Below are 17,131 nucleotides of genomic sequence, written 5' to 3'. Positions count from 1 at the left end.
ATTTTCCCCTTTTTGATGATTACAAAACTTGAGATTTTGAAAGAAATTTAAAATTTAAAATTGAAAACTATATATCCCCCTTTGTGAAATAAAAAACATTTAAAACATTTAATTAAAACAAAATTTTACTTCGAGGGATAATTAATGGAAACTCTCTCTCAAGAACTTAAATTAAAAACGAGTTTAAAACATTTTTCAGTTCGAGCGATAGCATATTAAAAATTTTTAAAGAAAAGCTCCCCTTCAAGAACTGAATTAAAAAATTCCCCTAAAAATTATAATCATTTATGCGATTTAATGAAGTTTTAGCAACTTTTAACATTCAAGTGGTTTAGACAACAAATCTTGAGATATTATTTCAGTTACATAGAAATCAACTGGATGAACATGATGCCTATTTAATCAAATAAGCATCCCTTGTATCATACATTAAGCACACCAACATGTGTAAAAGAAATTGATACTACAACAGCAAAGTTTAAACAACATCAAATATCAGTTGGTTTATACAAATAGAACTGGATATACAAACAACCGGTTTGCCTTGAATGCTTTCTGTATCGATCTTGAGTTTCTTTGCCAGAAGAGCAGCTAGTTTGCTTTGGACTTGATCTATGTGCTGCCTAACTATTGACTCAAACTTGACTCAACTGATGCTGAACCGCATTGATAATCTATTTTGATCTGATATGGCAATGAAGCAGTGATATACTGCTGATGATTAAGCTTCTAATCATCCAACATTTCAGCGTAGTTGGGTTTTGTCTGTTGATCAGCTGAACTGGTAGGCTAGCAACTTAAATCTTTTCCACTGATTTGTTTAGTTTCTACTTCCAGTTTGGACTCAAAACCCTGAAAGCTGCTAAAACAACAAAGTTATGGAGTCGAGAGAAGCGGCTACAATGTTAGTTGCATATCCAATAATCTTCTCTCTTTCCAAGGTAAACTCATATAAAATTTTTAAGAGGATTTTGAAAAACATTTTAAATAACATTTTGAAACAAATTTAAAATATCAGCTTTCAAATGTCTTTCTTAAAAAAACTAGCTCTGATACCAATTGAATGATCAGTTTTTAACACCTACGAGGTTGCTTCAAACACAATATTCTCCATGAGATTCAATAGCTTGTGTTCTAAGAATGTAAACACCGATGAATTAGATCGAGTTTGATTTTAAACCAAGCGGAAAATACTCAAACTAGTCCTTCGTTAAGGAAACTGATTAATTTGAAAGCATTTTTCCTTGTGTTAACTGAATAACTGAAACAAGTGATATCAGTTCTTGTATGTATCAGTTCAGTTATGGTGAGAACTGAATTGATAACAGCTCGAACTGATCAAATCAGTTTGAAAACAGTAGTTAAATAGTTAAGTACACAAGATATGTTTTTGGATGTTCGGAGACTTCAACTGCTCCTACGTAACCCCTTCTACCACCTCGGGTAGGATCCACTAGAAGACTTTGATTTATACAATGCCTTGTACAAATCCACTCAGTTTAGGACTTAAACTACTGCCTAACTGAACTCCTAGCCTAGACTGAAGGCAACACCTTCCAGCCAACACTTGATTGACGTCTATGTGTTAAAGACTACATACACAAGTTATATTTATTTGTGCAAGACTCACTCAACTTATCAATAAGCTATACTCTTTGTATATGTAAGTGATATTGTGTGAGTGTGTGAAAACTGATCTATGAATACAACAATTAAGTGTTCTCACACACTAAGAGAATTGTGCTTCTAATCTAAGCTGATAACACGTTGAAGTGTTCCCTTAAATCTGTGCTGATTGCTTTTTGAAAGCTGATATATGTTGAGCGTGCGCTTCTACTCTTCTTATGATTTACACCCACACTATCTTGTTGATGGTCTTGATCTTGTATTTATAGAGGCTTCGTGACCGTACATCAAGAATCATCAAATATGTTCGTTGCATTTGAATATGTTCCTAGATAATTGTGACTTGTCCTTTCTGACAGTCATTCTGGAACGTCTTGACTTTAAGCTCTGCTGCAACGTTCATTATTGTCCTTTGATTGGACAATTGCTTTCCTTAATGCGCATAGTTGGATTCCACTTGGATAAGCATGTTGTGTTCTACAAACTTGTCGGTTCCTAACTGATGTTTTGAACTGGTCTTGAACTGGTGTGGTTAAATCATTTGGCTCGTCAGCTGAACTGATTTCACTGATTCAGTTGAATCAGTTGCTGCGCTCTTCATCAGCTGGCCGGGCTTCTGAAGGTGTTCTGTTGAATTACTTATCAGCTGGACAATCAATTGAACTGGTATTTGATATCAGTTGAACTGGTTTAGTTTGGGTAATCAGTTGGTGCTTTTAGTTTGCGTCTCGATAGCTTCAGTTTAGGCTCGATAGCTTTCTGCGCACTTACGTATATTCACTAAAAAAAAACAAGTTTTGTTAACATCAAAATCAAGATTGCGAACATGAAATGTTCCAACACTTATATTGTTCATATAACATCCCTACTGGGATGCATATCGAAAATGAGCTCGTGGTCGTTGGATCCCCTTGTTATATTCTCTGCCATGAATTACATTCCATTTTCTATAAGTTTCCATGGTTTGTGTTCTAGAGAAACTCTAGCCCAAGAACCAATTGATTTGATTCTTTCGTGTGATTTGTTTGATACAAACTTCCAATTCCCTGGTGTGGACAATTATTTAGTAAGTTCCTATAATAGGTTGCTCCAAATAGTATATATTATTACAAGAAAATTAATTTCTTTGTCTTGTAATATAAAATACTATTTTGAAGTATCGTCACCCTTTTGGATATTTAAGTTTTTCTATTGTTGAAAAGCTTTTTAGTACCTGTTGTGCTTTCTGGGCAGGTGTTTTTTCTGTTAGAGTAGGTACCCGTTGAGCCAAGTGTTGGCCGAGGGTTCATGTTTAAACTCTATGTATAAACAATTTTTATTTTAATAATATTTGAAATTATTGTTTTGGCACATCTTTATCTGTATACCCATGCTAGCTGCATAGATAAAGTCCTTGAATATACAAATAGTAGAAAGAATATGAGATGCTCATATGATGAGTATCATGAAACTCATATTTTCAATACTGTATATTCTAAACAGTTCCTAGTCGATTCAGCCGCCGTTAAGAAGGATATAGGCTGCTCGAGTTCGAAACTAGTATCTGCGATGTGAGTACCATGTTTCATCGGTAGGGGGGGACATTGTGATGTCCGAACATGCAGATAGTTGTTCCATGTAGAGTGCACTGAACAACCCTCTATAAAGGACTTTCCAAGTGGTTCTCACTTATCGAGTGAAAACGTCCTGGTTTATGGTTGTACACCATTAGTCCTTATGACCCGGGACAACATTGAGACCTTATGTGCTAGCATTACACTTTGACTTGTTTACCGACTCTCACGGGGCCATCAGGTGGCAAGGTTGGGTGTTTTGTCGAAATATATAGGAGTCGATGCATTGTAGTCGTGGGATTCACCGCTTACCTTCGGGTATGGATATCCTATGTGATCTCATGTGCATGTAGTTTGAAATCTCTGATCAGAGTATGGTGGTAATTATGAAAGGGGTTTCATAGATTACAACATCGATGTAACTACGACATGACACATAGTATCGATTCATTAATAACTCTCGATATACCAATAGTAATCGGTCGAGATATATGAGATGAAGGGACCGTACTGTACGTTAACCATAATTGAATGGTTCTTCCAGGCACTATCATTTGATACCTAGGGAATCATGTAAGCGATGCTGCTAGGCATTTAACATGATTGGTTGGGTACTATCAGACTTGAGTTCTGACATTCTTGTTATCAAGAAGTTGATAATTAAGAATGTAGCAATTGGGGTATGCTCATATAAGGACATGTTTAGTCCGAATCACATGGAGATGTGAAACCACGGCTAGTTGTATCAATGAACCATTGAGGGTCACACAAGTGCTAACTTTTTAGATTCCGTTGAGAAGTAAAATAGTTCAATGTATTGAACGGCTTATAAAGGAGTTTATAAGCGTAAATAAAATAGAAGTATGACTTCTATAAGGAGAATGTAACTTTTAATTTGAGGAAGTGTTCCTAAATTAAAAGTTGGCCAAACGAGTAATGTATTTGAAAATTATGATTTTCATAAACATTATTATGGACTAAATTAAATTAATTCAAGTGTTGAATTAATTAAACACTACTGGACCTAGTAGATAGTAGAGTGCAAATAATTAAATTAATTCAAGTATTGAATTAATTAAACAACAATGGGTCTTGTAAAGCCCAATTAGAAATAATTATTAAACTAGTGGGCTTGAGTAAAATCAAGTAATGTTTAAATTGTCTCAAATATGTTTGAGACATTAAATAAAAGTCCATGGGCCTTGTAATTGTTACAAGCTCAAACAAATTGCATGCTTGGAAGGTGAAGGGTTGGAGCCAACTTTTGAGTTAATAGCATGGCATGCACATGCAACTTTTTGCTTTTGCTTTTTGCACAACCAAGACAACTCATCCTCCATTCATTCCACAATAGAGTGGCCGAAATTTTTGAGTTATTCTCCTCCATTTTTCATCTTCAATTGTTGAGGAAAGAAAACACTTCTCAAAGAAAAATCCTCTAATTTTTCTAGTGCAAAATTAGAAGGGATCTTCCTAGTTGGTGGTGGACCTAATTTTGAAAAAAAAGAGTCCAGGAGCAAGGAGAGCTTGTAGATTTGTCATCCTTTCAAGAGTCAAGTTGTTTACAACTTGGTTGGAGCCATAACATCAATCCTTGTGATTGATAGGTAAAAATTCTAAACACCCTATGTATGACGTTTTGATGTTTTCGTATTTATTACACATTATAGGATCAGTGTGCTCGGTTTTCTTGTTGAAAAACAATTTTTGAAACTTCTGTTACGTATTAGGACACCTTAATCGATCCCTTTTCATTTCCCCCCTTTGACTTAGTATTCTATCATTTTGAAAAGACAGTCTTCTTGATTCTATTCTAAGACTTTGATTCATTTGTATTGACCACATGTTGTATTCATTTTCATATCAACGACATTAAGATTCGCAAAAGACTCTGCAAGATCTTGAAAATCTTCTAGAACAGTTTTTTTTGTAGTTTTCATTAGCTTTATTTCTTTTCTGGGACAGTTTAAATTATATTGATCATTTTTTTTCGTTGGTTAAATGTTTTGCCATTATCTTTGTCTTCCTTCTTTGGTATAATAAGGGTTCAGTACCAAATGATATTAATAACCTTCCCTCGATATCTTTTTACTAGATCTTAGTTGTTCTAGATTTTGGATTTATGTTTTAATATCATTTAATGTTCGAAAAAGTGCTTCTTGTGTTTCAAGGATTTCTTCAATTTTATGTGGTACATAGTATAACTGATTAACATAGTTATGTACAATCTTTTGGATGTCTTTAAGATTTCCGGAGAGTTTAACGTCCAAAAAGCCAATCCACGTAAACCACGTGCATGCAAATGATTTAACTTGCTTAATTGTTTTATTTAAATGATTTTAAATGCGCACTTGATGTATATTATATTATTAAATGTCTAATTGCATGATTTCATGAGAAATTAAAATTTTATCCGAATATTCGATAATAGGATGGGGAAAGGAGACGGGGGATGACCAAGATAAAATATTTTCAAGGCTTATTAATATGATTAATTTTTTCTAAAAATAGTAGAGTCCAAATTATTTTACGAGACGAATACGATTTTATCCGGAAGCCGGTTTTGGGCAAAATGGATTTTTAAAATATCAAAAGTATTATTTTTGAAAACTAATTTTTATAAACTTTTATTTTTCAATTTAATATGTGTTATTGGACCTAAATTACCTAAGATTATTAGGCCCAATTGATCCTAAACTTAAAGGTCCAAAACCTAATCCCATTAATATGCAAATTAAAATCTATAAAATAGAAATCTAGGGGATTTTGGCACCCCATATCAGCAGAAAATTCACACACACCACACACATATTTTTGAAAATTTGATGGGAAAAAATAAGGAGTTTTCGTCGTCCGTTCGTTTTTCTTCGCGCCCCACGCAACCTTTCGTATATTTGAGCGTTCTAAAACGCAAAAGCACGCTTCTAAACTCTTTTGATGCACCAGTCGAATCATAATATGCATTCTTTACATATTTTAGCATGAAAAATATTTGAATATGAATCATTTAATGTTTTGATAATTATTTTCAAAGTTTTGATGATTTTACAATGCGTTTGTGAACGTTATGAATTCTAAGAGACATGCTGCCAATATAAGATGTTAAAGGGATAGGAAAAGTGTCGTTTAAAGGACAACACGAAGGCTGGAACCGAGCTTGGCTAAGGAACGAAGAGACCTAGGGTTTGCTGGGGTACTATGGGCTTTGCATGTGTTCTAGGCCTCGGCTAGGAGGGGTGGTGCACCAAGGCTTGGCCAGGGCTGGGCAGGGGCTCGGTGTGAATCATGACTAAGGGTTAAGAAGAGTCCTAGTAGTGCTGGACTCATGGGCGCATGAAGGGAGAAGGGGTCGCGGCTACTAGGAAGGGTAGGGCTCGGGTTTGGAAGCTGGACGTGGATGTGGTGTGCGGTGATAAGCTAGGTGCAGAAGGGTTCGAGGTGGCCCTAAGGTGGTGGTCCGGTGGGATGGTGCAGGCTTGGGCACGGCTGGGTTGAAAGGGGGTCGCGCACGCATATTAGATAGAAGAAGAGTACTTGGACGCGGCTGGTTCTGGCTGGCTACAGCAGACTAGGCGTGGTTTAGGGGTATGAGACGATCCAGGAGAAGGGCTAGTGGTTTGGTCCATGGTGGCTCGAGGGTGGCTCGGGCTTTTGGGAATAAAATGTGACATAGGAATTGGCTAGGACAAGAAAGGTGGTTCAAACCATGGAGGTCGATTCATGGTTCATGAGGGTAGTTTAGGTGTGAAAAGTTTATGTTTAAGATTCGGGATTAAAATATTTTGAATTTATTCAGGATTAAAAACCTTTACTGTTTATTAATTAACGAAATAAATCAAAAAGCTCGAGTTTACGTAAAATAAAAATATTAAAAGTCAAATTTAAGCTTAAATAATTATTTGGGATATTCTCGGCTCAATAAAAGTGGGAAAAATTCAAAATCGATAAATTTTATGTATAGGTGAAAAACGATCATTTTACACATAGGTAGTATAAAAAAGGTTGGCAGTGTTCCGAAGAATCATAACGCATGCTAAATGATATTTTAAACGTTTATGATGAAAATATGTGATTTTATGATTTCTGATAAAGCTGTGTAATTTTTACAATTAAAATATTATTTTTTTAATGTAGAAAGGACACAATATTTTATGATAAAAAAGAAAAGAAAAAATATTTTGAAGGATGTGAATTGACTGTGACAAAAGAGGATATGAGATTTTTGGGAATATCATGAGGGAGAAGGCCCAGAGGGAGCCCGTTTACCAGAGAAGACTCCAGAGGGAGCCCAACGATCGTATTTCCATTTTACGTCGGTGTCTCGTGCCTGTCCCCATGCACAATGATGAGCTAATACTGATCAGTCGACCAGAGGATACATCTAGTCACTTTTAAGGATCAAACTTCACCCAAAATGATAAATGATGGAAAGCTTTATGATTTGACGATTTATGATGCTTAAAAATTTATGTAGCTTATTTTAAATAAAAGTATGATTTTTAAAGCATGTGCTTGTATATGTATTATATGCTACTCATGTTTAGAACGTGACGAGTCATTAGACTCACTAGATTTAAATGTTGCAGGTGAGGATGAGATTGAGGGAGACACTGACGCTTGAGTGAATCAAGTCCGGCAGTACACTCCCGATGGCCATTATTTTCCGTATTGGCTTGATAGTTAAAGTTTAAAGATTTTGTTAATGATTTAAATATAGATTTCATGCTTTATTTTGAGGTTAGTTTGATCATGTTAAATGTCGATATAGATTTTTTGGTTAATTAATGAGTTATGGATTTTTTTTATGCACTTGAGATTTCAAATATTAAATTATTTTGGATGGCGGAATATTAAGTTAATTTACATGGCATGTTTCGGGGGTAAAAAAATTTTAGTAGGATTTTAAAGTTTAAAAGTAGTGGATGTTTCACCGGAACTATTTTTAAGAACTTATTACTTTGAATCATTACTAATGATTCTGATGTGTTCCTCTTTTCTCTTGATGTTTAATCTTTGTTAGCTCTTCTTATAAATATTACGAAGTATTGGAATAACTCGTGTAAATATTGAATCCTTAACATATGTTCGGATCCATAATTTTTTAGAAAATCTTATCTTCAAACATTTAATTACATAGTAATACTAACATTTTATGTTTGATTTAAATCGAATATGTTACAATTTCTGGTCCAGTAAAATAAATAATAATTGTAATAGTATTTTTACATTTTCACATGGTTAAGGAGTTTAAACAAAGTTTTTAGTGTATATGGAGTAAATAACGACTTGTGTTTTGATTTGAGGATTTATCTCCAACTTATCCGACTAAAAATATATGAATATTAAATATTAAGAAAATTAAGCTATATGTATTAAATTAAAAAATTGCATATCTAAATTATTTGAATGAATAATGTCATATATACTTTCAATTTTTGACTTACTCTTTTATGAATTTATTTAAAAAGTTCATTATTATATATGATATTATCATGTATCTCAATATGTTAAATACTTAAAAATATTTTTTGAAAATAAAAGTGATACATATTTTTAAAATTTATCTTGTTCACATTACACAAAATATAACAAAAAAGTTTAAAAAGACATTATAAATTATTTAAATTTTTAATGTTCAACTCACCATATTTTAAAATCATGGCTACGAGGCCCATGAGGCTTTTGCCCAGGTCAGGATTTGAGGTGCTCAAAAAGTTGTTATATGCTAGGCTAGTTATTTGCATCTCGCTCAAATTTTTTTAAAAAATAAAATAAAATAAAATTGTGGCCCTTGCTTAACTATTTTAAACCAATAACATATGAGCTTTAAGTTTTTAACATTGCTATAACTTTTTAGATGTAACCCATCATTTTCAATATTAGTTATTTTCTTGATTCCACTTATTAGAAGAAATAATAAAAGTAATGTGATAATTAAAAATATTTTTTTATGATAATATGATAGATGCATTTTCCAAATTTTCGTTATCAACTCCATCGTTTTATTTGTATCCATCGATATCTTATTCTTCAGTTTTCTCGTCAAGATTGATCTCTTCTTCATTTACAAGATTATTTCGAGATGAATTTTTTTTTTTTTTTTTTGGTTAAAATAGACGATGATGCTCCTTTTTAAGTAGATATATGTCGAGATCGAAAGTCGTATGCACCATCATCAACCCCGGCATCTTGTGCTACATCAATTCTTAATTGAAAAGTGAAAGTAACATAAAATGAAATTATTATCTACATTAGTGTTGCAACTTGCATCATCTGTTACAACTTGAATCACATTCTTTTCTCCAATGCGAATCACAAAGTTAGAAAGTAACTCAAACATGTTGTCACTCTTGTGAGAATAAATAAAACATCAACTGATTTAATAAACATACTTGAACCATATATTGGTCGTTTCCTTTGCATTTTAAAATGAAGATCATCTGAATCATCATCTTCTTCCGAATCAACAATATCATCAAAATCAAGAATATCAACCATTTGATTCTTCACATTAGTCTTTTTTTTCATGAACTCTTTACTTTCTTATTTGTAATGCTCCGAACATTTCAAATAAACCTTCACGTTTCTATTGTCCCTTATAAATGTAGCATGTGTCGATTATTTGTTATTTTACCACAAAACAACATATAATATTTGGATTTTTAGGATTCTAAAGTGTTACATAATTCCAAGCAATATAATTTCGATTTGAATTAATAGTTGTATTTGACGTGGTTAAAACAACTGAAAATCAATAACAACTACCTGTTAAATGGAAAAAAAAAAAACTTATTTTCTTTCAGACATTCATAAAATTAAGGATTTATCAATTTTGGGCCGCAAAAAGAAGAGGAATACACCAGAGAAGGTGAAGCAGAGCGGGCGACGAGGCAGAGATGAGACACCGAGAGGCGAAGGCAGTGAGTAAAGCGACAACATTATGATGGTTTAGGGGCTTGATATTTTTTTTATGCAAACTAAAATCGTACTCTGAGAACGAGATTTTAATTTTCCAGAAACTTAAAAAAAAGGTTGTGCGGCTTCTATGAAGCGCTCGCTTCTTACCGGCCTTGTGCCTCGAGTCGCCTGGAGCTTAAGCGACTGAGGCGAGCGCTTTTAACAACTATGGTGTATACACAATAGATACAGAAAGAGCCAGTTAGTTTGGAACTATAAGAATTAATTTCCCAATCAAATATTCTACAAGATAAATGTGGAATCTTAACAAATGTTGATACAGTGATTTAAAATATAAAAATCTTACTTTTATCATCCTAAGAAAATAAAATAAAGGAGACGGGATTTACATTTACGAAACCAAGGTATAAGATTGGGTTACTAGTGAGTTTCATCAAGAACACTCGCTTTAGGAGCAAGGAGTTTTGTCAAGGGGATTTCCCTTGAGACTTGTCGTCGTGTTTTGGGATCAGATTCCCATTTCCGAAAGATGAGTGTGGGATCACCTTGAGAAGTCGACTGACTTGATTATCAAATCTGCGTTCTGCTTCAACTCCATTATAAGCTCCGCATTAGGACGATCGTTATAATCAATCTGCAATTTGAAATAGTCTTGAAAAAATAACCAAAACAAGACACCAGTCTGGAATCCACAGATGAGAGATGAGAGGTAACTTACCCGCCATTTCGCAACATCAGGAGGCTTTCCTTCATCGTAAGAAAAAGACAGAATTAGATGATTTCTATATCTATAATTAATACAGGATTACCATGATTAATACTCAATAAGAATATACCTGTTGATATATGTCTTTTTAAGACCCGTTTCATTGCCTTTTCGATGTCAACATCAATGAACCTGGGAAAAGATTCACAAGATTTTATGTGTTCATAGCATTTCTTGGTAATCTTAGCTCTTTATTCACGAATAATAGGACCTTGAAATAAGTATGATAACCGATTCATTCTCATAACAAGCAAACAACTTGTTTTTTAGCAGTCAGCACCGCACAATGCAAATTTTTTGCGTAAAAGTTAGTTTAAGAATCAATTGCTGCGTTTTTCCCCATCAGCATAGAAAACAGATTGACCAACAAGTTAGTGCATTTAACTGGACTAATCCTGAAAAGAAAATATATAGGATAAAAGTTTTACCACTTCTCATCAAATATACATGAGATATCCCTCCAGACACCCTCATCTAAAAGCAAATAATTCCCTTCGACTATCACTATCTTGTGCCTGCATATGAAGAAAAATAGCGTATGAGTGGCAGTATCGAGCACTGTGCAACAGATGAAGTACAAAGGATGCATCCTCGCTTTTAGGTTTTAATATATGTGTACATGCAAGAACATAAATCACGTGAACACATGTACTACAGTCTATCCTTGGTGAAAGACGATGCAACATTCACATATGCCATTAGGGAAATGGTTTGCTCTTATCTTTTCCTGCTTCTCTTATTTGGATTTTTTCTTATTTCATATATTATGAGCTAATAATGTCTTGATACAGCGATAAATACTGTAACAACCAAATATCCTTTAATTGGACCTAGTAAAAAACTTATAATTCATGCAACCAACTAACGGGGAACATGGAATGAAAATAGGAACACTCATGCGCATTTACTAGCATCTAACTTCTTAGTGTAATTTAACCAGTTAATGAAATCTTTGAACCAAGTAAAACAAATGGACGTCACAATCACTGATAACAACCATAATAAATGATTGGGAGCAATTTAGTGATAGCTCCACAAGAACAAATGATCCAAGCAAAAGAATTACGCCATGTTCATAACACCTTCTACACTAATAATTTACACCCTACAAGTGTAATTTGGTTCAATTCCATAAAAATTTGACCTCCCTCATCTCATATTTATCGACCCATTAGAAATATGAAACATGTGGGTATGTGTGAAAATATATAACCTTCATCAGCACATGAATAAGTTTATCCCAAAACTTCGTGTACACATTTGATCCATCATGTAAATTATAAGTCAACTTACTGAAGGTTCACAAAAATGTCGTCTTCAACAGGATCACCCACTCCATGGTCAAAAGATGGTGCATACACAGATCCCTGGAGGGAAGAACGAGTGCAACATGAGGGTGGATACACATACATTTCATATGAACAATGGTAGCAGAAAATACAACATGAAGGAAGGATGAGATTTTATGTTTATAATATACAACAAATCTCCATAAATGCATCACACTGAGATAACAATCCAGTCCAGCAAAAAAAGCCAACCAGGACATAATATTGATTAACTAAATGACTGGACCGCAGATAATTTAATACAAATCACCTCATTTTTCAGCTTTGTTAGGCATCTTAAAAGTCGTTCAGGGTCAAATGTCCAAGGAGCTGAATCACCAGAAAAAATATCAAAATAGTGAATGCATGAAAGCTAAAACAAGTGCTGCAGGAAAAAGAGCCTCACATCCCCTTCTTGCATGAGCTTCCTCTGGATCCTAACAAGAAAGAACAAATGACTATAATCAGAACGGTCACGATTTATGGTATAAAACAAAGATTTACTAGCAAAAAACCATTCAAGAGAATGATACAAGTAAATGTAAGAAGTGGCAAATACGTGGAAAATTACTATTTAACCTTCATTGCATTGAGCTGATGACGGTAAAGGTGAAATCCATCCATGGGAAGCACAATAGCAACTTGTGGAGACTCAACTTGAGAACCAAAGTATGATGATTTTTGGGGCCACAACTCATTGACATAGCGAACTACCTCGGATGCAAGAGTACTCTTTCCTGAACCAGGTGGGCCACACAGACCAATAATATGCCTGCAAGTTAATACTAATTATTCCTTTTGTAGTTTTGTTTAAAACAAGAATAACTTTTTAGATCAGGTGACTGGTCATTTCATTTTTTTTGAGAACCAACTTTCAAGATAAGGTGATTGGGCGTACTTAAGAACAAGGATTACTCTATTTTGACAGGTAAAAATATACATGCAATCGGTAAATACTGATACTGTTTTTCTTCCTTCATCGAATTGTGTGAAGTGCTAGTGCGCTCTTTCCCAGACAAGAGAGATTTCTCAGTTCAAAAGAAGAAAAAGAGTGGGAAGATTCCATCATCAGATGCTTTCTGACATTAGGCTCGCCAACATACAAATGTAACAAAATATCAACTTGTTTGAGGTTGAAAAAAACATTTTCCAAAGAAAGAATCTCTAACTCACTTTAAATTGGGATTTGATTCAGCTGCTGCAGTCAGAACAAGACGTTCTGCCAAGATTTTACATCTCTCATCCATGCATCTGATGGAAATGAACAAATTCCAGGTAAATGAAAGGAAAGTATAGAAAAAGAGTCCAATGTATGCCGCCGATAAAAAAGTAACAGAATTCATGGCATACCCTGAGTCTATGACTGGAACTTCCTTCAGATGACAACGTAAAACCTGGTCAAATCAATTTTTAAAAAAAACAACAGAAAAGGACCTCAGGAAATGTTAAAGTTTTAAACATCTATGATTTCTAATTTAACATAAAATTAGAAGGTGTCACTCTATATTTGATTTATAACTTGAATGGGATCTAGAAACCCCAAAAAAAAAAAAACCTGAGGATTATTTTGCTTCCAAGTTAGAATTCTCATCTGACCCACTAACGGCCTCAAGTCTCTCGCCACTGGATAAAACTGAACCTGTTTCCAAGGGGGAAACCATGCCTTTTTCAACAGCAGTTCCTCTACATTCACCACGAACGGAAGAATAAAAAAATCAATCTTTATGTATCATGAAAATTGTATGTAAATAAGACTACCAACTGCATTCTGAAAGAAGTACATTACCACAGAGAAATGTCTGGGAGTAACTGATACATACACAATTACAAGTTTAATAACATGCAAAAGTACATTGGATATGAATTGTTCTTTTTCATTCCCAGTAATTTATTTACCTCAGAAGAAACTATCACTCTCTTTTTAGTGAATAATCGCCATACAAGTACAAAGCTCATCCAACAGCGCAATCATCGTAATTTAGATTAAATTCTCCGATGAAATTAAATCCCAGATATCAATTAGAAATAAAATCAGCACAAACTCATCCTCCATAGCCCTAATCAGCAACGCAAGATTGAATTCCGTCAAACCCCAACAAAATCCTAACTAAGTTGAAAATGCAGTAAATAAGGGCAGCACCTGATGCACACTGCCGAAGAGACCCGCACCCCCTTGCAGACGATAGAACCTCCATGATCGATCTGCACACAATACGTATTTTACTGATTAAACCAATTAAATTTGAACTAATCGACTAAAATTTTATGAAATCAACAAAATTGATATGTAATATATCATCCCATACATTTGGTAAGTAAATACATAAATAATTATTACTGGGCTATGAAGATTCTGGGAAACTGTATCTGGAGTCTCCCACATCGATATTTGGTGAAATAAAAGCGAGAGGTTTGCATTATTTTAGCACAGGTTTTGCTTCAAAATAATGTAATTTTTGCATCAGATTCAAAACTATCTCCGATCAATCTACTTCAAATTTTACTCTAAAAATAATACTTCTATAATATTCTCAATTTTTTAGTTTATCTTAATTTATCTTCACAAAAATAAAAATATAATTCAATATTTAATATTATGTTAAATTATTTGACTATTAATTAAATTAATTTAAATAAAAATATATAATAAATATAATAATATATTTAAATAATTTATTCTACCATTTTTCAATTATTTTCAATTATTTTTTCGTTATTGTGAAATTATATTTATTAAATTTTGTAATTAATAATTTAGTTTATTTAAATAATTAAGTTAATTTTACAAACCAAATATTTTCTTATTTATTATACATAAATATTAAGTTTGAATTAAATAAAATACTTAAATGATAAAGTTCCTAGAAATAAATTATTTGATGCCTTCGTATTACAGATTATAATAAAAATACAAATTTAACTATTTGAGTTACTGTATGTTTCCCACAAATGGTCAATAAGTGCATTCCGCAGTGCAATATGAGCATCTTTATCTCTCACTTGCTTGTACTGAGCAATAAATTCTTGAAATCTTATATTTTCGTCCACAACCATTTCAACGTCCGACTCAGGTGCTTCCATTGCATCTTGGATTGGTGCATCCAGGTTACGTTCATTCTCGATAATCATATTGTACATTATAATGCAAGCGGTCATTATGTCATGCAAATGATGTTTCTGCCAAGATCGTGCCGGTGATGCTACAATTGCAAATCGAGACTGCAAAACTCCAAAGGCTCGTTCCACGTCTTTTATACAAGACTCGTGTTTCATCGCAAAATATTTCTTTTTGGGGCCACGTGGATCATGAATAGTTTGCACGAGTGTTGACCATTTGGGATATATACCATCGGCTAAATAATAACCGGTATTATATTCTTTTGCTCCAATATAATAATGTGCTGGTGGAGCAATACCTTGTGGCAGATTGGAAGAAGATGTGATGACTCCAGAACATTAATATCATTGTTGGACCTTGGCATACCAAAATATACATGCCATATCCAAAGGTCATAATCATCCACAGCTTCCAAAATAATAGTCGGAGATCTACTACAACCTGCATAGTGTCCGGCCCAAGCTGTTGGACAATTTTTCCATGTCCAATGCATACAATCAAGGCTTCCCAACATCCCAGGGAAGCCTCGTTGTTCACCAATATAAAGTAGTCTACATATATCGTTTGCAATAGGAGATCTAAGATATTGCTCTGCATAGACCTCCACAATATCCCGACAAAAAACGTTGCATACACTCAAGTGCAGTTGACTCTCATATCTTGATGTACTCATCGGCAGCATCTGCTGGTGTACCGTACGCCAACATTCGCAATGATGTTATTTTTTGATTGGTAGACAATCCGAGTCTGCCGATTCCATCTCTTCGTTGTGTGAAGTAATGATCATGATTTTTTAAATAATCGGCAATACGAAAATATAGATCTCGAGACCTTCGAAATCGTCTTCGGAACATTGCTCCATTGTATCTAGGATTTTCTGCAAAGTAATCATTGAACGGGTTTTGATCAGCCGCTTCCCGATCACGTGGGATGACTACATGACCAGAAATCGACCCTCGACGCGTGGCTTCTGAATTGTGTTGGTCAATGTAAGCAGTATATAATAATTGTCTCTCTGCAACCAAACTTCGCACTATTTTTTCTTCGGCTTCATCAATAGTATTTTCATACTTTATACTGAAATCATCAGATGATGAAGATGAGTTGTAAGGTGATGCAGGAGTTGAATTCAATATATTAGAATTCATCTTGGGCTGAGTTTGAATTAAGCTTACAAAAGGTGTAGAAACCATTACATTATATAATAGGACGTAGAAATCTACTTGTCAAATATGGATCTTTGGATTGGATTTCCTTTGATCTCAACCCTCGGATTTTTATCTTATCTGCAAAAAATCTAATCCACGCTATGAACCATTAGATTTGACTTTCTTCGATCTCAACCATCGGATTTTTATCCTATCTACAAGAATCTAATCAATACTAGACATCGTTAGATTGGATTTCTTTTGATAACAATTCTCGGATTAGATTCTTATCTGCAAGTTTTTTTATTAGTTTATCCTGTGAATTATTTGTTGGAACATTCCATGTTCGCAATATTGATTTTGATGTTAACAAAACTTGTTATTGTGTTTCTAATATATTTACTCAAGTGTGAAGTTGCAAACACAAGAAGCAAGCAAAAACCGAATTCTGCACAAACTGAATTTCTGGCGAGCTTCGGTGTTTTGATGATATCTCTTAACTGGATGATTCAAATGACAATCCGCCAAATGGACAGATCAGAAAACTCAATTTGGAACAAGTCGTATTTCACGTCAGTGGGCAAAAACGAATGTTATCATGATCGCTCAATTACCGAACTGATCACACGCAAACAGCAATCAGTTGGGTTTGAGCAGCTGCGGTATTTTAGTCA

General features: G+C 34.0%; 1 protein-coding gene and 1 pseudogene across 4 annotated transcripts; both read right to left on the bottom strand.

Annotated features, from left to right (window-relative positions):
- Positions 1-10,338: 10,338 nt before the first annotated feature.
- Positions 10,339-14,626, bottom strand: LOC140822401 (putative uridine kinase C227.14). 4 transcript variants are annotated; one of them, XM_073183161.1, is made up of 13 exons: positions 14,530-14,626; positions 14,332-14,393; positions 13,747-13,874; positions 13,542-13,585; positions 13,365-13,442; positions 12,771-12,963; positions 12,598-12,628; positions 12,463-12,521; positions 12,157-12,230; positions 11,292-11,378; positions 10,934-10,995; positions 10,816-10,844; positions 10,339-10,731 (listed from the first exon to the last, which is right to left on the bottom strand). In XM_073183161.1, exons 1-13 carry the CDS (start codon positions 14,607-14,609, stop codon positions 10,639-10,641), a joined length of 1,020 nt encoding a protein of 339 aa, XP_073039262.1. In that variant the 5' UTR covers positions 14,610-14,626; the 3' UTR covers positions 10,339-10,638. The 4 variants fall into 4 exon arrangements, with proteins under 4 accessions (XP_073039262.1, XP_073039266.1, XP_073039263.1 ...); XM_073183165.1 differs by having other exon boundaries at positions 10,816-10,839; XM_073183162.1 differs by having other exon boundaries at positions 14,498-14,598.
- A 396-nt stretch (positions 14,627-15,022) lies between these two features.
- LOC140822399 (uncharacterized) lies at positions 15,023-16,692 on the bottom strand (annotated as a pseudogene).
- Positions 16,693-17,131: the final 439 nt, after the last annotated feature.

The sequence above is a fragment of the Primulina eburnea genome, unplaced genomic scaffold (assembly GCF_022965805.1).
Source record: "Primulina eburnea isolate SZY01 unplaced genomic scaffold, ASM2296580v1 ctg811_ERROPOS3073944+, whole genome shotgun sequence".
NCBI classification, from domain to species: domain Eukaryota; kingdom Viridiplantae; phylum Streptophyta; class Magnoliopsida; order Lamiales; family Gesneriaceae; genus Primulina; species Primulina eburnea.
Note: the sequence above shows the minus strand (reverse complement) of the source record. Positions and strands in the feature narration are given on the sequence as shown.

Coding starts and splice junctions, on each gene's coding strand:
- LOC140822401 (XM_073183161.1), bottom strand. CDS start 14,609: ATGCAAACCTCTCGCTTTTATTTCACCAAATATCGATGTGGGAGACTC. Junction 13,443..13,541: donor GTTCCAGTCATAGACTCAGG/GTATGCCATGAA, acceptor CATTTCCATCAG/ATGCATGGATGAGAGATGTA. Junction 12,522..12,597: donor AGCTCATGCAAGAAGGGGAT/GTGAGGCTCTTT, acceptor CTGGTGATTCAG/CTCCTTGGACATTTGACCCT.